At 40.7% G+C, this 23,258-nt stretch overlaps 2 protein-coding genes across 5 annotated transcripts in view; one reads left to right on the top strand and one right to left on the bottom strand.

Moving 5' to 3' along the window:
* The first annotated feature begins 1,504 nt into the window (after positions 1-1,504).
* Positions 1,505-23,258, top strand: part of znf687a (zinc finger protein 687a) — a 27,675-nt gene continuing 5,921 nt past the window's right edge. For 2 of the 4 annotated variants that reach the window (XM_053624445.1, XM_053624453.1), the window contains exons 1-10: positions 1,507-1,917; positions 2,822-4,999; positions 5,847-5,907; positions 6,504-6,588; positions 6,736-6,920; positions 8,635-8,826; positions 8,923-9,085; positions 13,273-13,503; positions 13,657-13,769; positions 13,899-14,001. In XM_053624445.1, coding sequence (XP_053480420.1) covers positions 2,845-4,999; positions 5,847-5,907; positions 6,504-6,588; positions 6,736-6,920; positions 8,635-8,826; positions 8,923-9,085; positions 13,273-13,503; positions 13,657-13,769; positions 13,899-14,001 — 3,288 coding nt within the window. In that variant the 5' untranslated portion in view covers positions 1,507-1,917; positions 2,822-2,844. Of the gene's footprint in view, positions 1,918-1,960; positions 2,603-2,821; positions 5,000-5,846; positions 5,908-6,503; positions 6,589-6,735; positions 6,921-8,634; positions 8,827-8,922; positions 9,086-13,272; positions 13,504-13,656; positions 13,770-13,898; positions 14,002-15,539; positions 17,255-23,258 lie in introns of those variants that run through there. The other 2 variants (XM_053624427.1, XM_053624437.1) reach the window with 2 other exon arrangements.
* otoa (otoancorin) overlaps positions 19,918-23,258 on the bottom strand; it is a 25,908-nt gene continuing 22,567 nt past the window's right edge. Inside the window, exons 25-29 of the mRNA XM_053624465.1 lie at positions 22,984-23,126; positions 22,745-22,881; positions 22,391-22,488; positions 21,830-21,995; positions 19,918-20,793 (exon numbers count right to left, since the gene is read on the bottom strand). Of these exons, the coding sequence (XP_053480440.1) occupies positions 20,714-20,793; positions 21,830-21,995; positions 22,391-22,488; positions 22,745-22,881; positions 22,984-23,126 (624 nt within the window). The 3' untranslated portion in view covers positions 19,918-20,713. The remainder of the gene's footprint in view (positions 20,794-21,829; positions 21,996-22,390; positions 22,489-22,744; positions 22,882-22,983; positions 23,127-23,258) is intronic.

Here is a 23,258-nt window from a genome sequence, read left to right as displayed (position 1 = left end):
CGTGTACCCCAATTAGATTACTGCCAAATCTGATTCGTCAGAAGATTGTCTATAACAGCAGATCTGATAGTGGTCAGGTCTGGCTGAAAGATAAATCATAATTTTATATTAATGCTCTCGTTTCAATATGTTATTGTATCTATAGTAACAACACGTTCACAGGGACCTGTGCGGCAGATGATCTACAGGGTGTCCAAAAAGTAAGGAGACTTCATAAAACATACCTAAATATACCTAATTTTGTATTTTATTATTTACACATTATTACATTTACAGCATTTCCCAGATGCCTAATCCAGAGCAGGTTACATTTATCTCATGTATTCAGCAGAAGGCCCAGCAGTGGCAGCTTGGCAGTGCTGGGATATCTTAACCACTGAGCCATCACTGCCCTGTTTTTGCTCAACATATTCCAATTGGTTCCTGACTTTTCGGACATACTCTACTGCTTATAATAAACGTATTTAAAAAAAGTGTTGCTACTTAACAAAGAAAAGTATATAATTATTGATATGGTGATGCTGTTTGTGAAGAGATGTTTATTAGGAGTCTGGGGTGTCAGAACTTTGTGTTTGGGTGTCATACCAAACTGTGTTTTTGTTTGTCTTATTAATAAGGTAATAAGACACAACTTTGATAATAAATTTTTAACTGAAAATATAATTTAAGATTTACTTTATTTATTGTTTGATATTTTACAGATCTCTACCTTTCGTTTTAAATTTAGATTGATGAATTTATTGCATTTTTAAGCACTTTTTTGGCAGTCTGATATTATGTCCTCTTGTCTTGTCCTCTTGCTGAGGACAGTTTAAATGGCATGTTTTCCAAGTATAGAGCATGCATTTACAAGAATTGTAATGAAATTATTTAAAATAATATAAGAAATAAATGCCCAGAGTATACAGATTACCTTTAGATTGAACTTTTTAAGTATTTTTATTATTACGAATTTCTTAATTTTTAACATTAAGAGGACTTTTGTATGTAGGACACGTTTTGTCCCTTAACTTAAGAATCAGTTATTAACGCGCACCTATTATGGTTTTGAACCTAATTTTGTTTTAGAGGTCTCATATAATAGATTTACATGCATCCAAGATCAAAAAACACTTTAATGTGCTCATAATTTAAATTGCATCATTACCTTTTCCTCCAGTGTCACAAACGACTCGTTAAATGATCAGTTCAAAAGGATTCATTCTAAACTCCTCCTTTCAGAGAGCATACTCTGCTCTGATTGGTCAGATGTCCCAGTCTGTTGTGATTGGTCTACCGCTGTCAGCGAGCAATGACGCAAACGAAGACGAGAGGCGGGGCTTTTTGTTACAAACCTATGTAGGTTAGTACAGGAAGTAAAGTCTGGAATTACTAACGACTCGTTTCAGCTGTTCAGAATCGGTTCCTTCTTCTGGGAGTCAATAACTCCGTTTGTCGTGCACTTTGATTTTTGAAACTTTGCAGACTTTGTACATTCACAAAAAAAGCTCTATAACACACTACATGATAGGTGATATTTGAAAAACCATAATAGGTGCACTTCGAGAGAGAGAGAGAGAGAAAGAAAGAGGCTGATGAAGGAACAACTGTTTAAAGATGTTAAAACATTAAATGTAACAATAAATGGATAAAAAAAAAGTTAAATGTATTGTAGTCATTGGGAATTGATATGGTATATAAGAGGAATAAAGCACTTCACAACATGCTGTTATAGGAAATTAATCTACCTGTGGCTGATGAGGCACCACACCACCCCTTCGTGGATTGTTTACAGCTTATTATTCTTTAGTAGGTATGAGTGTTGATGTTGTTTTGGACATGTTTGGGTGAAAGCCCGCTCCAGGTCACAGATGACGCGGGTGTGATGCGCCGCCCTGGCTGGCAGAAGCCAGGAACAGTCAGGAACAGCTCGAGCAGGTAAAGTTCAAACCAAACTTTCCCGTCTGTTTAACCCGCAGCTCACAGACGCCATTTAATGCACTTGCAGCACTGACATTTTACGTGTAACGATTACCGTCTGGATCCTAACCTCGTAAACAAACTGTATACGTATAACAAACTGCAGTATATCTAAACTAGGTTCCAACTTCACCATGCAAATCGGTTCAGCTAGCTTAGCTGATTATGCTAACATTAGCCCTAGATAGCTTAATCCGTTGTGTTATGCGTTGCGCGGTCGATTTTCAGCAGAAATGTTTGAATTTTCAAAGGCAGACAACCTGACTATTTAATAAACCCGCAGCTTGGTCCTGTTTTCACAGAGAAGCCTTTGGGTGAAGCGTTTACTCTGCAGGAACTAGCTTTGAAAGGCCGTATCCTAAACAGACCCGTGTTCACTACATAAGCGCGCTGAATAGGGTCCAAAGTAGTGAGTGTACGCCCTATGTGTAGTGCACTCCATGTCCGACAGGAAGCCGTTTGAGATTTAGCCAACGGCATCGCTCGAGCTTAGCAGCAAAGCATCTGTTAGAGCAAACCTGTCAAAGTTATGTTTGATGTGAGCTAACGTATCAAGACTCGGCGTTTAAGTCAGAGAAATGACTTGTATGAAGATTTCTGACGAGTAGAGAGGCTGATAAAACGGTTCTGCTGTGAAATTAACGTTAGTTCGTACTTAACTGCCGTTAAAGGAACTAGCTAACGTGTTAGCATGCTGTGGACACTTCCTGGGACGAAAGCTTTCAGTTCAGTTTCTTAGTTAATGGTTAAACTTGACTTGCCTCATTTCTGTGGCAAACGTCATACAACAACACTTTATGTATGCAACTTTCTTGTTTGTAGGAGGAGCTAAACTATCCTGTTGCTTGTTTTCCATCTGCAGGCATATCTGTTGGTCAGACAGGGATGGGTGACATGAAGACCCCAGATTTTGATGACCTGTTGGCAGCATTTGATATTCCTGATATTGATGCTAAAGAGGCGATTCAGTCTGAGTCGGCGGATCCTGATGCGAATCATAGCGAATCCGGTGGCAGTGGTACCAAAGAGCGAAGTGGTGGTTCAAATCAAAGGCCCGTCGGACCCTCGGAAATCCGTGAAACTTCTCATGACCAGTCTGTAGTCAGTGTTATAGTAAAGAACAGCATCTGTGCCGATGCATATGAAAATAGGAGAGATGAGGAAGAAAACGCATCAAGGCAAGTAAGCGATGTTCTGGATGAAGCTGAAAGATGTCGAACCGGGGGCCAGCTGTCTCCGCAGGTCGCACACAGCCTGATGCCGATGGACCCGCTCCTCCACAGTGGGTTCAAGGCTGTTTCAGGAGGAGTTGTGGAAAACGCCCTGCTCTCCAGTCAATCACAAATGCAACCGAAAGGCCATCTCTGGTCCCCTTGTTCTCCTAAGATAGCCAGGGAAGGTGATGAGAGCAATCAGGGTGATGGTCCTTCCAACCCCTCTCCAAACTTTTCACCTCACATGCCTTTACCTGCCTCTGCTTCTTCCATCTCTTGCACCAATTACGTCAGCCTGCCGCTGGCCAAAGCTGATGAAGAGGAAGTCGAATGTCCCGCGGCTGCCTTTGCGTCTCAAACTCGGCCTATAAACAACAGCTCGAGGGCCGAGGTTAATCAAGCGTTATCTGAAGACGAAGAATCGGAACCAGACCTTGGAAGCCCTCCGCTCATGATTCAAGAAAGCCCAGACGTACAGATGTCTTCGCCGCTCAGGTTTCCAGGCAGACACAGGTCATCCGCTGAGCTTCAGCCTCCCCCTCCCTCCTCTCCGTCTTTGCCTATAAGTAACACTCAAACTGGAGAGACCACTTCTGTTTCTCCACACCCACCTCCCTTGGTGTCCCAGCAGACACCCCCACAGAGCAACAACATCCCCGAAAAGACACACCCACCCATACCAGAACTATACCCGGAGCACATTATTGAGGAACGAGACTCTCCCGAGAGCCCTGAGCCAGAAATGCCAGCATGTCCACAATGGAAAAGCTTATCATCGACCCCTGAACAGGAGCTAGGAGAAAAAGAACCTGTGCAGGACAAAACCTCGGAGGTTTCTGATAAGGAGGAGCCTATAGAGAATGCAAGGAATGAACAGGAGCACAGTAAATGCGACAGTGACAAAGTTGAGAATGAAAACACGGCAGAACCAGAAGAAGAGGAACCGTCGGTCTTAGTCTCGGTAGCGTCTGTCGAAAAGAGATCAGGCTCCTCTGTAATACCTTCCAGACCACTTAAAGTTCGAATCAAGACAGTTAAAACCCCCACAGGCAACATCACGCGCACCGTTACCAGAGTCGCTGCTAAAGGAGCTGCAGCAGGCATCTCCAAGGGCCCTGACGGGTCGAAAATTCCAATAGGAGGTCGTAAGGCGATCACCAGGCCTAAGAGACCTGCAGCAGCCATGTCAGGTCAGGCTCCGGACTCAAAGACTACAATGCTGCCAGTGTCAACCTTACAGGATGCCAGCTCAGCCATGCTGTTTGCAGCCAGCAAGGCACAGAAAGTGGCGTCTAATGTCACAAAGACATCCACTACACCATCTGTTTCATCTTCATCCTCATCCTCCTCTGCCATTAGTATTTGCTCGATTGGTCAGAAGACAGTTGCTGTACCCTCCACTAAGCCAGCAACCATTGTAAACAGTCCCGGAGCTGTGATCTCCCGCAGCCAGTCGAGCCTGGTGGAGGCGTTCAACAAGATTCTCAACAGTAAGAACCCGCTGCCCAGCTACCAGCCAGACCTCTCCATACTGCCTCGTCCCGAGTGGGGCCTTGGTGTGCCTGCTTCAGGTTACCGCTGCCTGGAGTGTGGGGATGCATTTGCTTTGGAGCGCAGCCTGGCGCGCCATTATGATCGTCGCTCCTTGCGCATCGAGGTGACCTGTAACCTCTGCACGAAGCGGCTGGCCTTCTTTAACAAGTGTAGCCTGCTGTTGCACGCTCGTGAGCACAAGGAGAAAGGACTGGTCATGCAGTGCTCACACCTTGTCATGAGACCTGTCAGTGTGGAACAGATGATTGGCCAACAGGATACCGTACCCATAGGTAAGTTAGGAAAATAGTTTCACGTACCATGTACAAATAATTATTTTCATACTTTGTCCAAACGCACACAGGGAGGTGTAGGCTAAGCAGGGACTCGTTGCCAGTGGATGGCGAGTAAAATTATCCATCCGTTTTCCGTACCGCTAATCTTACACGGAGTCGCAGGGAGCATGGAGGGTATACCAAAGGACTTGGGGCAGAAGGCAGGGGACACCCTGGACGTGGTCCCAACTCATCACAGGGCACAATCACACGCCCGTTCACGCACTACGGACACGTTGGACATGTCTTTGGACTGGGGAAGGAAACCGGAGTACCTGGAGGAAACCCCCAAAGCACTGAGAGAACATATAAACTCCATGCACACACAGTGGAAGCAAGAATAGAACCCCCAAACCTGGAGGTGCGAGGCAAACCAAAAAGACCACTAAGCCATTGTGCCCCACCCCCAAAAAGTGTTTGCCCTATTGTCAGAAGATTGCAGTGACCGTGACATTAACCAATCGCTGGCGTCTGTGAGCTAATGTATGTGGAAGAGGGCAGGTAGCGCTTTCCTCAGTGTGTTACACAGCCCTTTTATGCAGCAGGAGCAGCAGTTCGAAAAGATTTGGTTTCACATGTCTCAGATTAAGCACTTGTTAGCCTAGCAGCTGTCCTACGATAGGGGAGAGTTAGCTAGAGGGTGGGAATTGGCAGGTAACCAGCTTGTGAGAAAATGGGGGAAACATAAGAAAGGGCAAATGTCAGGAGAGATAATGTTTCTCTGTGGAATTATTATTATTATTTTCAAACATTAATTGCTCACCCTTATTAATTCCTCTGCTTTTTTCATTAAACACATTTACAGGTATGCTTACTCCTCCATCTCTGCTGGCCTCCTCTTCCTTGACTGGTTCCTGTGATAATTGGTAATAACACAGCACAATGACCTGGAATGAATTGTTTGGCTTCCTCGATAAATGAATCCTCTGCGATTTCACTGAGCTTAGTTAAAGCAAGCAGATTGTTTTTAACAGACTCACGAACCCAAGAGCTCCCTGGCTTATTTTACTTCTAATTTTTATTTATATCTAGAATTTAAAAGATCCACTTAGTTAACAAGACTTTGTGCAGTCTTATTGCGAACCAAATATTTATACATGTAAAGACACACATGTTTATAATGTATATTGTGAAAGAAAAGGCTGTTTTGATTTTGATTTTAAAGAGCAATAAAACTATTTTGTTCCTAAATTGGCTGAATCATTGCATTCATTATTGTAGTACTAAGTAAAAGCATCATTATTATTTTTTTTAGTATTGTAGAATTGATTGTGCATTTGGACCTGGAATAAAATTGATAGAGATTGTCCTGTCCTTTTGAAAGAAGCTGGGATCATCAGTGTGCAAATAAACATGTACATTTCAGCAGTCAGGAATCTGCACCACTTTCTGTGCCTGTTATTTTAATTTCTTTGCCCAGTGTACCTAATGGCCCAGTAGCATCTGCTACTTGTGTTTGCAGGTGCCCAGAGTGTAAGAATTCATTTGGCTCAAAAGAGAAACTAGCCGCACACTTCCAGGAATCAGATCCGGGGGGAATAGACACAGTGAGTAATAACATTTACTTGCATATTGATCAACGTTTTTTCTGTAAGGAATGTGTGCATGGCACGCCCTGTATCCTTATGAGTGGGTGTTTGTTTTAGCCTTTCTAATCTGTGTGTGTGTGTGTGTGTGTGTGTGTGTGTCTTTAGTGCTGTATGCAGTGCTCTCCTCCAATGCCGCTATGGAATGCCTGCAGTGCTGCTGCCCACCAGCGACTCCACAAGAAGCTCCACCCTCTCGTCTGCCCCGAGTGCGGAACCGTCTGTCAGTCACACGGTCTAAACACGCACGTGCGCCGAGCCTGCCTACATTACACACGCCAGCTGGGATACAGGTACACGTACACAACTCAAACTCACGGCTGCACATTAACACCAGTGTGTTTTTAAAAAAAAAAAAAAAAAAAAAAAAAAATGTTGAGGGATGCGGATGCACCTGTTTCAATTTACTTAATCATTTGAATTATGCTTATTATTTTAAAATTGATTAATTTAAAACTGGAAATACATACAGTGCCCTCCACTAATATTGGCACCCTTGGTAAATATCTTGGCAAAGGGAAGTAGCACAAAGTATTGACTAGAAGGGTGCCAATAATTGTCGCACACCTATATTTTACAAAGATGTATATTTTGGATAAATCTGTTGTTTGATATCCATGAGAGCAGAGTATTTTTGTAAAAAGGTTAAACAATAAAGACAGTTTTTCACAGCCTTATGAAAACCTTTTAAACCTTTTTTTTTTTTTTAAACTGTTGCGATGCCAAGTAGGACACCAAACCCCACATTGCAAATTGTTTGTTTTTACCATAGTAACTTGGTTTTACTTTGACCGCCACAGCACTAATGCCATGCATATCATGTAAGGAAGAAAACGCTATGGGGTATGTTGCTGTAGGAAAATAATCAATAGTTGGTGACGTGGCTCAATGTGAATCGGCTTGCTGTTGTTTACTGTTGTTAACAGCACGCCCCCAAAGTGTTTTATTACGCTTATACTACTTGCCAACACTAGCAATTTTTTTTCCAGATTTTATTGAAGAATAAATAAATGTCATGTATTTTAAACGTTTCTAGTTGTGTTTAATGTTGTAATCGCCTATGTTTTAACAGCTATAAAGAGTTGGTTCATCACCAGCTTCTCTTTTCTCTGACTTTCATGCAGAACACACATTTTAAGGAGAACAGCACAAGGGAAATAGCGAAGCTTTATTTAAACATCATGCAAGGAGCGAAGGACTATGACTCGGAAGTGAGTCAGAACTGAACGACTATAGACAGATAATGGCTGAAAAGGGAAAGAAAATGGTCTTGGTAGTGGACATAGATTTGGACTCCTGTACAATAAAAGTTACACACATTAAAAACAAGTGGAAAAAGTCCTGACCAATTTTTTTGTTAAACTGAAAATACAGATGTCAAAATCTACTCCATTAAAAGTGGACGTATCCGGCTAAAATCTACTCAATTAAAAGTGAGATAGTTGCCACTCCATTTTGATTCACACGCTAGGATTTCTGATCATATGCATGACTAATGCTACGTAGTTTACTAATGAATTAACCAGACGTAAAACAATCCTGTAAATAATCAGTATTTCCTATTAGCTTGAATTTGACTTGCTGCCTAGTCAATTTATGACACACTTCCATACTGCAGTCTAGTGGATGATCACGATTCAGATGCACACAGGTATCTATAGCGCTAACTACGTTGCATAACATGAGAAGGTCATCACAGATGGCAAATTAGCACAGTTCTTTATAGTTTATTTTTTATTTTATTTTGATTAACCTGATTGGATGCTAAACTGAAATGATTGGATTGAAGGTCTAAATAAAAAAAAATAAAAAATTATGAAATGTAAAAAAGTCAGTTTTTTTTTTTTTTTTTTTTGGAAATATAATACAAGTATTTCATTTTTAGTAATACTCAAGTAAAGTATATCTGTTTACACACACTGGCATTCATACTTCATCACTTAGCTGATGACGTCCTCATCCGATCACTGTTGACTTTTTTTTTTTCTCCGCTGTCTCTCTACCCAGGTGTCCCTGTTGTCAGCTGGTGTTTGGAGGTGTGAATAGTTTGAATGCGGTAAAGAATCACATGCACACAGCTCATTCTGAAGTCTTCCACAAATGCCCCTCGTGCCCCATGGCCTTCAAATCTGCTTCCAGCGCTGACACTCACAGTAGCACCCAGCACCCTCAGCTCTCAGAGAAAGCCAAGCAGTCCAAGTGAGTTTGTCCTTTTTACATCTCTGTCTATGTTTGAGATCTAGCTGTTTTCTATTTAAACAGTAATTCTTGTTTTTTTTAAATTCTTTTTAACAGGGAGATATATAAATGTGTGATGTGCCGGACCGTTTTTACCCAAAAAGCCCTGCTCAACGTCCATTTTGACACTCATCTAGTGACGCAAAAGGTCAACGTGTTTAAATGTCCAGATTGCCACAAGCTGTTTACACAGAGGACGTCCCTCCTGGAGCATGTGAAGGTTCGGCTCTTGTTTTATGCTCTGAAATGATTGTCCATGTTAAATGTTGTCTGGGAGTTTGAGCACCCTGCAGTGTAATTTATTTTACTTTGGCCTGTTCTAGCAGACCTGTTGTGTAATCAGAGTACAGGCTACTAATGAGCTGAAGTTTCAGACATGTAGCAAGTCGGTAAAAGGTTAAAATGTGCATCTGAAGACCAGGGGTTTCATTTAACAATTGTGCTTACACAAACCCAATTCTGAAAAAGTTGGGACAGTATGGGAAATGCAAAAAAAAAAACTAACAAAAAGAGTCATTTGAAAATTCAGTTCACACTGTAGTATATTGAAAACACATTATTTGATGTTTTAGTTTGTGAATTTAATTTATTTTTGAAAATGTACACTCGTTTCAAATCTGATGACTGCAACGCACTCCAAAAATGTTGGGACAGTCGACTGTTTACCACTGTGTAACATCACCTTTTCTTTTAATAACACTTATTAAGTGTTTGGGAACTTAAGGCAACCAGTTGGTTAAGTTTAGCAAGCGGAATTTTCTCACCATTCATCCATTATGCATTGCTTCAGCTGTGCAGCTATATGGGCCTTCGTTGCCTTATTTTGCACTTCATAATGCACCACACATTCTCAATCGGAGACAGGTCAGGACTGCAGGCAAGCCATGCTAGCACCAGCACTCTCTGCTTACGCAACCATGCGCTTGTAATCCGGGCAGAATGTGGTTTAGCATTGTCCTGCTCTGGATGGCAGCATATGTTGCTCCAAAATGTGTACATATCTTTCTGCATTAATGGTTCCCTCCAAGATGTGCGAGTTACCTATGCCATGACAGACGCTGGCTTTTGGACCTGATGCTGATAACAGCTTGGACGGTCCTTTTCCTCTTTGTGGAGAACACGACGGCTGTTTTGTCCAAAAACTATTTGAAATGTTGACTCGTCGGACCACAAAACACGATTCCACTGTGCTACTGTCCATCTCGGATGAGACCGAGCCCAGAGAAGTCGACGCCGCTTCTGGACAGTATTGATATATGGCTTCTGCTTTGCATAGTAAAGCCTTAACTTGCATCTGTGGATGCAGCGGCGAATGGTGTTGACTGACAAAGGTTTACCAAAGTATTCCCGAGCCCATGTCAGGATATCCGTTACAGACTCATGACGGTTTTTAACACAGTGACGTCTGAGGGATCGGAGATCACACGCACTCAGCCCTTTATGCGCTGAGATCTAACCGGAGTCCTTGAATCGTTTAATTATATTGTGCACCGTAGAAGGTGAAATGGCCAAAATCCTACCAATTTTGTCTTTGGGGAATGTTGTCCTCAAAATATTGGATTATTCGCTGACGCATCTGTTGGCAGATTGGTGAGCCTCGACCCATCGTTGCTCTTGAAGGACTAGGCCTGTTTTGGAGTCTCCTTATATACTACAATTGGATGATTGCCTCACCTGTTTCACATCACCATCTTATTTCAATTCGTCACCTCGCTATTAGTCCTAAATTGCCCCTGTCCCAGCTTTTTTTGGAACGTGTTGCATGCATCAATTTCAAAAACGTTTGTCTTCCAAAAACTATGCAGTTGATGAAGTAAAACATCAAATACCTTGTCTTTATACGTTTTTTTGTTTAAATACAAGTCAAAGTACATTTACAAATCACTCCTCTTTGTTTTTATTGGCATTTTCCATACTGTCCCAACTTTTCCAGAATTGGGGTTGTACAAAGTTTGTGTGTAAACCGTGTATGTGTACGTATATACATGGTTTTTATGCACGGAACATTGTTCTTGTGCTTATATGTAGAACTACTCATGACTGTAAGTATGCTATAATGTGGTGCTCCCATCCAACTTACTAATGTCGGCGCAATTGACGACGATAATTGCCGACTGGTGCTCGCAGCAAGGTGTAGAAAGACGAGACAGATGAACTGTAAAGTGAAATGCATAGAATGCACATCTAAGGATTGATTCAGATTATGCCTTACTTTTAAATTTGGCTCATGCAGCTTTTATGTTTAAGTTTTTAACCTCTTTGCTGAGAGCGATGATTTGAATGGCTCATCAATCGATCTTGTTTGCTCAGTGCAATGTTAATTGATTTCTGCCAGTAACTCGCCCCACTTTTTGAGAGGCCAACAAAAGGCAGTGTTAGCGTCCCTCTCCACACTCCTTTCTATGCTAGGGCTTTTAGCCGCAGGCGCATTTCAGTCAGAAAGTGGAAGGAGGTCGGCATTGCACAACCAACTATGACTGAATAATTCATAGAGCACATGCTGTGATACATTACAGCAAAAGAGAACAATAATGAGGGATTTCTATCGCCATTGCATGTTTTCCAAATGTCTGTAGCAATATTTTATTTTTTTTTGTATTTTACCATATGTTGTTTACCATATATGGTGATTTTGGAGGGAGAAGCCCTCCAGGAGGGTGGCTGGCTTCTCCCTTAGAGATAGGGTGAGAAGCTCGGCTATCCGAGAGGAACTCCGAGTAGAGCCGCTGCTCCTTTGCGTTGAAAGGAGCCAGTTGAGGTGGCTCGGGCACCTGGTAAGAATGCCCCCTGGGCGACTCCCTAGGGAGGTGTTCCAGGCACGTCCAGCTGGGAGGAGACCTCGGGGAAGACCCAGGACTAGGTGTAGAGATTATATCTCCACACTGGCCTGGGAACACCTCGGGATCCCCCCCGGTCAGCGCTGGTTAATGTGGCTCGGGAAAGTGAAGTTTGGGGCCCCCTGCTGGAGCTGCTGCCCCCGCAACCCGATAACGGATAATCGGTTGGGGATGGATGGATGGATGGATGGATGGTGATTTTGGAGCATTTCTGTGTGTAAATGTGTGTAAAATTAGAACCTGCTTTACACGTGCTTTGATAAATGAGACCCCACGATTGGAAACACTGAAGTAGACACTGGAATATACTGTAGGGTCCTGTTCTTTAGGGGTATAACGATCCATTGATATGGATTGATGTATCGATCAAATAACCAACGATCCATCGTATCGACAATTTAAAAACTTATTAAGATGGAGCACAGCCGGATTAGCTAATTGGGAGAATGAGGAGAATTCCCGGTGGGCCGCTCATAAATTGGGCCGGTAGATGGTACCACACGCCCGCTTTCTCTCTGTACCAGAGAGAACTGTCACTTCATTTATCCAAGTTCTTCCACCATGGAAAAAAATGGGCTGGTCTTGGGCATTAGACTCCAGGGCTGAAAATGGGTCCCACTCTGGCCCCGAGATGGACCTTTATTTAGGACGCACTAATTCTAGCCACGTCCCGGACGTGACGTCCGTCACAGTTTAAGTTCTTCACGGGCCCTTTTTTTGCACTGAAATACGTAGTATATCATAGTGGAAAAAAGCTCAACAACAGGTGCCCTTCACTAATATTGGCACCCTTGGTAAATATGAGCAGATCTGGAGAGATTCTGTATGGAGGAATGGTCTCAGATTCCTTGCCATGTATTCTCCAACCTCATCAGGCATTATAGGAGAAGACTCAGAGCTGTTATCTTGGCAAAGGGAGGTAGTATTTAAGTATTGACTATGAGAGTGCCAATAATTGATGCACACCTATATTTAACAAATTCTTTTTTTGTTGTGTTTGCAATTGTTTGATATCCATGAGCTCAAAAGTTTAAATAATAGACAATTCGCACAGCCTTCTTTGCTCATATTTTCAAGGGTGCCAATATTAGTGGAGAAACTGTAAATTTTTCAAAATATATTTTGGTTGCATCTGTGAATTAAGAGAAATGTTACAATGTTGATTGTGTGAAATAGACACATAATTTAATATCGATCGCTGGTCCCTGAATCGAAATCGCAACGTGTCAGTCATTGAAGTATCGGCAAATATCGAATCGCTGGATTAAAGAATTGATACTAGATCGTTTCATCATGAAACTTGCGATTCACACCCCTACTGCTGTTCTACAATTCATGACAAGTAGGTAATACAATAAAATTTTCATTTTAATTGATATTTTAAAACCTAACCTAATTATTATTTTAAACTATAAACTATTGATTCCTATTTTCAAATTATATCATACCATATGAATGCAATATATACATGACAGACATTAAAAAAAAAAAGAAAATAAATGAAGCATATGATGTGCTAAAGAAATGTGCTGTTAAATAATAATTATGACCTGAGTGAACTTGTGTTCAGGCTTCACACAGGAAGTCGGCAGCTCATCTGACTCCGAAGGGCTCGGTGAAGATGGAGAGCTCAGACGGGGAGGAGTGGAGAAAAGAAGAAGATGAGGATGGAGCAGGATATCCAGGAGGAAAAGAGAGCTCTGCTTCTCCCAACCTCCAGAGCTGGAGCTGCTCGGAGTGTCAGACGAGCTACACAGACAAAGAGAGTTACATCACCCACATGGCCAAACAGCATAAAAAGGTCAGTGGCCTCTTTGAAATTCAGACAGATTCAGGCAAATCAATGTGATGGTGTGATTGTGTGTGATGTCATACATCTTAAGAGAGAATGCACACAGTTGTCAGGACAAGGTGACCTACCTACTTGTTGTGTGTTGAATGTTGTGATCTTCAGGAGCTGAAGCGGTTCCCGTGCACCCTGTGTGAAGGTTCCTTCTCTTCCTCATCAAGTTTGAGACGCCACTTCCGGGTCAAACACAAAGGCATCAAGAGGTCTCTGTACTGCCAGTGAGTACAAGACGCCAAGACTCTGTGTATAATCAGGATAAAGCAGCTCGTGGAATTCAAATACACAGTGATCGTTTAGATCATTTGTTTATTATCTTTGAGCTTTACTGTGTGTGTTTGTGGCCTTAGGTTATGCACTGGGAGCAAAAAGAGTTTTAGCAGTAAGCTGGTCCTAGAAAAACATATGCAGATTCATCATGGAGGACAAAGAGCAGCAAACAGTCAAAGACAGGTTAGAGTTTAGACACACACACACACACACACACACACACACACACACACGAGATGCTCACTTATTCTACCAGAGCATTTGCAAAAAGCACATGATCTTTATTTTGTGGTGACGTCAAAAAGATCATTTCGAAGAGCCTAACAATAATAGTTTAGAAGTCGAACTCATGAATCAATCATCTTTCATTTCGTTTTACTTCTCCGTTGTTACGGGATACAAAAAATACCCTCAGCTAGTCTGTCACGAATACTGGATTATAATCGCCTACTCAATTGTAAAAGATCCTCGATGAAAATTTTAAGGAATCAAATACAGGTGGCGTAATAATAACAATAACGCGTAGCATTTACAACAAACTGGAAGGAAGAGCAGAAAGCAAGGTGCTAGGCTTGGTCCAAGCAAGAAGAGACTCAGTATATTACTAAAGAGAAATGAACTTTTACCGTCTTACAGCATGTTTAACGTTGGCGTGTGTTTATAAATGCCGGAGTGTAGAGGATGGAAGATAACAGAGGGTGAATAAAACAAAAGGGAAACATTTATTGTTTTGATTAAATGATAATTGAAGTGCTGTGTTTGTGCGAATATATAATAATGTTCAGTTAACCAGCATTAAACTACTTTTAAGGGACTGCTAAAGTTTGAATGTGACACCTTTGTGCAATGATGACGCTACATGCAGGTCACAGCAAGCAGAAAATGTCACTCAGAATATCATCATCTTAGTAAACAAGTTTAAATCAGATGCATTTGTTTACATTCAGTCTGTTTTATGTGATGCTTCCTGTGTAACAACAGCTACTTTTGCTTTCTTATTCTTGCTCCAGTAAGTATTCGGATGAGAAATATATATATATATATATATATATATTTTTTTATGACTAATGCTGCTTTTAGTTGAGGAACTGTTTTTGATACTCCTATCACCTCTGACAATAACAAGTACACATTCTTATTATGAAAATACAAAAGATTTTCTAACATCGCAACATTAAATCCTACGTTCAGTTTTCTTTAATGCATGATATTAACTTAAAAGCTAGGACAAATCAGTCAAATTATTTAAAAATGTAATAGTTATTTTAAACTGAGACAAGGAATTTTCAGGAAAGCCATTGATTATTATTAAAATTATTAAATTATATATAAAAAAGTATGTGTGTGTGTAGAGATGTATATCAATTTAATTAAAAAGTCAGACTTTTAGGATAAAATGAAGTATATTTATATAGCAGTTATGTACCATATGATATCGACTACTCGTTTATTAATCGAAGGAAGTGGTCAACTAATCGATTATCAAAGCAATTGATAGTGCCAGCCCTACACTCCGTGAAATGGCAGTTTAAAGTAATTTATTCTCCACCCAATTTAGTAACAGCATGACAGTTTTGCGAGTCACTTTTTTTTTACATTCTATTTGTGAACGTATCCGAAGCGTAGCAATGCAAGTTGAGACGTTCAAGGAATAAAACAGCTTGTGCTTTCACATGGACCGTAAAATCTGGCCTCTGTGTGGGTTTCTGCACTGGTTCCAGGTGAGTTCACGCTTCACTGACCCAGCTGATAGCTCCTCCGAGCAAGACGGAGCCCTCACCACTGCGACTCCAGAAGAAAATAATAACACGGATCATTTCAGCTTTGTTCGAAACAGGAGAGGAGGATCTGCTCAGGAGCAGGACACCGAGGGTTTCCGTTGCATGCCATGCGGCTTCGTTTCTGAAGACAAGGAGGAGTTTTTGCACCATATCCAGAGTCACCGTGGCGAAGGGGGCAAGGGTGTGCAATGTCAGCAGTGTGGGGCATGCTTTACATCGGCCTCCTCCCTTGCCCGCCATCGCTTCATCAGTCATCGAGTACGAGATGGCGATGAGCAGCGCGAGAATACGAACCATGATGCTGCGGAAGGGGCGGAGTCTCCGGGGTCACCGACTCCGGCAGAGGAAGGGGACGGCAGGCTTAGCTGCAAAGTGTGTAGACGTCACTTTAGCAAAGCTGCTGACCTTAACACACATTTCCGCAGTCATGGAATGGCTTTCATCAACGCCTACAAAGCTGAGAAGCCGGCCTGAGAAAGGGGAAGTAGTAAATAAAGCCGATAACGCTGAAAGAAGCGGCAGTTCAAAATGTGAAGTCCTGCTGTGCTGTGTTCAAACTATACACTCATCTTACGTGCCTTAATCACTCTGCATCCACATTCACAATAACAATGTGGATTGCATATGTATTAACGCTCCTTGAACATTTCCACAGTTTGTAGTGTTACAACCTAGAAATTAATTGGGCTTAATCGGGATTATATATTATAAATGTTAGAATACATGTGGGAAAAGGCTCTCTAGTTTGATGGAAGGAAAAAGTTTTTTCTGTCTTGGCACAAAGTGCTGGGTTTGGTGGAAACTCGACACTGCTGAGCAACCTGAGAACCCCATCCTGACAGTGACGCATGATGGTGGTAGCATCATGTTGAGAGGATCCCTTTACCTCTTGGTTGCTTCTCTGATTAATCCCCTCCTTATCCAGTCACTGACATTCCTTCCATTTTTAATAAGCATCCCACAGCGCACCATTAATGCATTAAGGTTTTGTGTGTGTGTGTCTAATGTATAATCTCACATACAGCGAGGTCCAGCTGTCTGAGACCACTAGTGAAAATACTTCTATTTTACATTAGTTTCTAATTTAATATAACAGTTTGGATTAGTAGAATCTTTTGAAATATTGACTTTGAATTTCAGACTTCCGTAGTATTTGGTACGTCCCCTTTTTTGCTTTAATGACCACGTGCACTTGAGCTGACATGAACTCCACAAATTTGTGCAAAACCATTGATCCATTTGAGATCAAATCCATCAGAGTGTCGTCTGAACACATGCTTCAGTAGAAGAGATTAGACATGAGGAAAATTTGACATAACATGGTCAATATCACTAATTTGCTTCCATTTAAATAGGGACTTAGAAATAGTGCAGCATCCTGAATATTATATGTTCAAGATACTGAACATTTACTTTCTTTGTTTGAAATATTTAAAAATTCTAAAACCTTCTGTTTATTTCCATTTAAAAAAAAATCCCAGATTTTCAATGTGGCCTCAGACTTTTGGAGCTCTCTGTATACAGTCCTCTGTAAAAGTATTGGAACGGCAAGGTCAGTTCTTTTGTTTTTGCCTAGATGTGTTAAATAACTTTGAACCTGGCACTTTTTGTTTGAACCCACCCATTTTTCAAGTGACCATAAATATTGGAACGGGTGACTGACTGACAGGTGTATCTTTTTGTCCAGGTGTGGCCTGGTAGATTATTTAAGCAGTTAATAGCTCTGAACATCCACTCTTGGTTTGAGCCCTAGCTTTCACCTGTTCTGACTGCATTTGTTGTTAAAAAGGATAAACCAACATGAAAACCAGAGAGCTGTCTATGGGGAGAAAAGTAAGCAATTCTGAAGCTGAGAAAAGAAGGAAAATCAATCACAGCCATTACACAAACATTGGGCGTTACCAAAACAACAACAGTATGTAGAAAAAACAAAAGAATTGGCTTTCCATTTCCAATACTTTCAGAGGAGACCATATATATAATAATTTATAACCAAACCCCTGGTTCATACTTTTTCAGAACTTTGTCCTGGCTTTGGTTTGATAGATCATTGATCTTCCTGATGGTGTTTGTTTAGGTATGTTCTCTAACAAACTCTTCCAGGAAGCTGGGCTCTTCTAGGAACAGCGGAATTATATTAAGATCACATGACACTTTAATTGCACGCAGGCGGACTCCATTCAGCTAATTGTGATACAGCAAGTAGGGTAGATAATTATGCAGTAAATTCTTTTGCAAGCTATACTTCAGTATTATGGGCTACAATGTGTAAATTTGTTACATATATCCCTTAGTAGGTCCATTTCAGTTCCAGGTTGTAACACTACAAAATGTAGAACGGTTCGACAGGACTGAATACCTATGCAAGGCACTGTACGTAGCGTTCCAACAGTACTTTATTCAGCACTTGATTTCTTTGATGGAGAAGTTCTTAATGTTAGAGGGGATTCAGGCTATATGGCAAATCGGAGGCTTACCTCAAATTTTACCGGGCCAGATCCAGGCTCATTTCCCGTGCAGGTTTGAGACTGAACTAAACTTGACTTTTAGTTCTTTTAGTTTAGCCCCTAGCCCCGTGCACTCACCTGAGCCTTACCTATTAATATTTACAGATGCATTGTGTATTTTAACGTTATTACAATATTTCAATGGGGGAAAACCCTGTATAACTTGAGCTTATGTCACAGTTTATGTAATCCTAATGAGTTACACCTTAATTCCTGATTCTGTTTTTAGTTGTCATTATGTCAGTCTAGAGGCTTTAATATTAAAAGATATTTAATCATCCTAGTGGGCTTCACTACGAGCTTTTCAAATGGTTGCCTTTTTGTCTTGCCAAGACAATTCTAATAGACTTTACTAATGCGCATTTACTAATTTTATATGTTGAAGCCATAGACGAATTACTCTGGGATGCAGTGCTGTCTGAATCAAGAAGCGGCTTTAAAATGTAGTTGTGTGCGTGTGTGAGAGAAATGTAAGGTTAAAGACTGATGAAAGTACATGTTTTTTTTTTTTTTTTCTTTTCTTCTTTTTTCCCCCCATTTTTTTTAAATAGGGCTGGGCCTATACCAAATACTCCCTCTGTGATGCTCTCGTCATCGTGTTAACACCATTAACTAAGCTGTTGTTAAATGGGTTCTTTTTGGGCTGCTTGAAGTGCTGTAGACAGGAAATTTCATACACTGGGCCTCATTTATCAAGCTGGATATGAACAGATTTATTTGTTAAATGTGTGAAGGAGCATTTACAAAAGCAGTTTGGTATTCATGAAACTCCTGTAATTTCAGAAAAACACACATATCCTACTCGTGCTTCCGAGCGTGTGTAAATTTACGCATAAGAACACCAACTGATGTAAACCTCGACTTCAAATCGTATAATTTGATGGGCTACTGAGCGACTCACAGATGTACTTCGGAGTCTTTATCGAAACGCGTCCTCATGACCGTTCATTAGTTCAGGGACTAAGAATATACAATCGAGAAGATTTCGTGAAACCAAGTTATATTATTGGCACTAATTAAAGAATATCAAAAATAAAGAAAGTGAGCTAACACAACCCTATAAATTAAGACTAATAAAACTCATTCAATTATAACAAAAGAATCAGCACTGTATAAACGGAGGACGGGACGGTCTGTTCATGCATAGCTGTAAGCTATAAACAAAATGGAGATGATTAAAGACCAGTCTGATATATATATATATATATATATTTTTTTTTTCCCCCCAGAAAGGTGAAAAGTGAGTCAAAATAATTTCCATTTCTGCCTTTCTTGTGTTTCCAGCCCTCTGTGAACTTGACCTTGAACTTTTATGGAGTTTTGTGGGTGTCACTAAATGCAGATGAGCCGTGTTGGAGATGCGCTTTGCACTTTTACAGGTTGTTGTACATAAGTACAAAGAAAATCAGCATTCTCTGCAATTTTTGTAAATCCAGTGGAAAATTTTAGTTTGGTTTGGCACATACAAACATTTACACACAACTTTAGTAAAAGATTCATGAACGAGGCCCAGTGTTAACATTTCTTCTACTCTATGGATCAGCTCAGAAGGATCCTGAAGTTCTAGGGGGAAAATCTATCTTTGTTTTCGGCTCATTTTGTCCTGGTCATTAGTTATCTCGCAGCCCGTTTTGATCCGAGTCTTGTTTGAAGCAATCCTTGTTTGAAAAATAAATAAATATATATATATTTACATGTAATTACATTTAATACTCCCAAACCACCCTGTTTGAGGACTTAATGGAGTAATTGTATAACCTTCATTCCACAATTTGTTGGCATTTGTCAATAAAAATCACAAGTCACATTTACTTTTGTATTGTATTTCTATTTTATTTAAGCTCAGGCTCTAGTATGGATGATCGATATCCAGGTTAATAAGAGATGAGAACATTTTCATTGGTCAAATTGAACAAAATTTAATTCAAGTATAAGTGAAGTCTCTTTTAATCAATGTTTTTATGAACACAGAACTCAAAAAGGCTCAAAATAAATCTGTTACCAAAAATATACTATTATAATCTTCCATCTGATAGTTTTATTAGAGAGAGAGGACTATTAAATATATTTATATGTATATAAAGTAGCAGTAGCAAGTCTCTTAAAGCAGGTTCCATGTGAGTGACATGCTCACTGAAATGTACCTGAGAAATGGTTATAGTCCCTGAAATTCTACCCTGTTCTCTTTACTAATCATATTAACTTTTTATTTTTAAGCAGCAGTCTTTACTAAGAAACTGCTAACTGAAGACAGTAAATAAAAAATAAATGTATACCCATTAACTAGAAATCTGGGCTGAAATCTGGGCCCAATCTTCATCAAACTGCCATGTAATCACTATGGAGAACTCCTCCAGACTGAGCATTAAATGATTATATAAGAACTAACTGTAAAGGTCCATGTTGATGGAATATAGCCAGTGCCCCCTCCCCACCCCCCGCCTCAGGTGGATTCATTGCTTCTATAGTGATTATATGACAGCTAAATAACATTTTCTTTACATGGTCACCTAAGCTAATAAGCCAAAGGCACGTATATGCATTAGCTGTTCAATCTGGGAGATTGAGAGATAAATATTCCCAGCTAGCTTTTCAGTGGTGTGCTTCTTAGCGAATATATCCCAACAACAGCAATGCAAGGGGCTGCAGAAGGATTGCAGTTCCCAACATGCTTTGTTTTGGTGCCCCTGGATAAAAGAGAGAGAGAGAGACCTCATATTAGCAAGAATGGCAATGAACATGTTTGCATTTAAAACCATTTAATTTGGAGCAAGCAAATAAAGGTTCTGCAGCTAGGGAAGGAGTGTGTATGTACAGACTCGGGGCCAGTTTGCATAGTCAAAATATCCGGATTTCTTGACATGGTTAAAGCCCGCATTAAGGCAAGACACTACAGGTAGTAGAGTAATTTTCTTTGTTTAAACAATAGATAGAACAATCAGTCTTTGCCAGTTGATTGCTAATATTCTTGTGGATAGGAAATGTACAAGTAAATGAGGCTTCATCTGATTAAATATGCACAAACCTGCATACTTTTGAATGTTGGAATGTTTCACAGCATTTACAGAAATGCTTGTTGGAATATTATTTTAAAGGAAAACGAAATAACACGGAGTGGTTTTATTAAAAAAAAAAAAAAAATCCATTATTAGTATGAAATTCCATGAATGAGGGAAAAAAAAGTCCATGATTAAAATGTTCATGAACTGAGATTTGTATAGATTCATAGATAAATGTCCACCCCATGCCTGTGATTTTGAGAAAAATGGTATTTAATGTATTTCTACCCTAGTAGTGGAGTTTATAAAGGAAACTGACATGTATACCGTCACGACACATACTGTACACATCAGGAAACAAGCCTTTCCGGGATCTGTGACACGATGTGATAGAGGAGAGTGGGCGGAGTTTTCTTAACGTTTCCGATAATTCAGTGGACCGAAACGGTGAAAAAAACCCCATTTTTCTCTTTTGATATTTTTATTCGTACTAAAAATGGTCATTTCTACCTGGAGTGTCTTGCAATTCGAGCACAGTTAACAGTCTACGGTATTTTCTTTACTCTTTATAGCTTGCCCATTTGCTCCATGGTATTTAATGTGTTCGTCATGCAGTGTGCTGGCTTTGGAGTCAGTGCATGACAGATCTGAATTATTCAATATTTACTGTCTAATCTTTTATGTATCAATTTAGGTTCCCTAATTGCTTTTGTATTTCACATACCTCCTTTCTGTGGCAGCGTGGTTGTGATTTCAGACTTTTGTGCCGCCAGTCCCACTGCTTCATCTACGGCTGCTCTCTGCTCTACTCCCAGTGCGGCACGCTGAGACGTTGTTATCGCTGCTGCGTTGTCAGGACCCAAAGCCTTTAGCTGGCTCACTGAAAGCGCCTGCTCATAACAAATAATAATAATAATAATAATGCATTTAATTTGTAGATTATGTTCCCAAAGCTGAGGGACAGCATATATGCAATCAAAAGATAATACAAGCACCCCAAAACAAATGTATTCTTTTTTTTTTTTTTAAAGGCCACATAAATATTAATAGCTCAAACAATATTTATGGCTGGACATTCAGAACTGGCTAATGTCCTCCGAGTGATGGTGGTAAATTAATCTAAGGAAAGCAGTTAGCGCCAGCTGTCAGAAGTGGAACATATCAAAGTTGAATGGTTGTAAAAATAGATGATATATTTTTAAGACGATTACTGTATACTATAGCTGTGAAAAGCAGGGCAGTACTACACACTGGACGGTCAGGGCAGGAAGGCAGGGCGACTCACCGCCAGACGTTCAGGAGGAATGAGAGAGATGGCGGACTGACGGATGAAGGGCAGAACTGAAGCGCTTAGGTATCCCAGCTCAGTGGCAGTCAGACCAGCTACATACAGAAAATTATGCATGATCGATAAGATTATGATGCAGAAATGCACTTATGACATATTTACAAGTAACAAAACGAAAACTTTCCTAAGGCGAAGTGAATTGTAACTGTACCTACAGTTATTTGTTCTAACCAACTTCTATACACTTAACGTGACAATGGCAAGGTCCCTAAGGAATTTTCTGGTCCCAGGACACATCGTTAAGTAACTTTGTGCAATTATTTCGCAAGTTGTTTACTGTTTGGAACGGACCCATTATGTTGCCCATGACGCTAACGTCAGCTTCGCCCCAGCCTTTTGGGTCGCCGAATGCAGCAACAGCTTTTTTCTTCAAACACTCCAGGACACTCAAAGGACAGGAAGCACGGCCTACGTCTCCCACAGCGTCCCTGATCCACAGCGAAACGGACTTTCAGCATACAGAGCACTGAGTAATGAGCACTGTTGTGTTGATCAGAATTGGGTGTGCTTTATCGATGCTCAAATCTCACTTGAATTCTGTAGCGTTGAGCTGCTCGGTTTCGTTGGGCTGCAGTCCGCAAATAAACTGGCCCAGGCCTGCCATCTCAAGTGCACCGAGTTTAGCCATTTTCATTCCAGTTCTCGTTACAAAACCCCGCAAGACCGCTTCCTTCTGCAGGAACCACAACATCGAGCTCCATGTTAGTTTTAACTCTCATAGTTCGCATTTTCGAATATAAGGTTACATACGTCACCGTTACTGCTGGGGTACGGCGTCTACTCCTCGCAGCGAGTTAATAATAGT

The sequence above is a fragment of the Ictalurus furcatus genome, chromosome 1 (assembly GCF_023375685.1).
Source record: "Ictalurus furcatus strain D&B chromosome 1, Billie_1.0, whole genome shotgun sequence".
NCBI classification, from domain to species: Eukaryota; Metazoa; Chordata; class Actinopteri; order Siluriformes; family Ictaluridae; genus Ictalurus; species Ictalurus furcatus.
The sequence above is the reverse complement of the archived record's forward strand: the minus strand, read 5'-3'. Positions and strand labels throughout refer to the sequence as shown.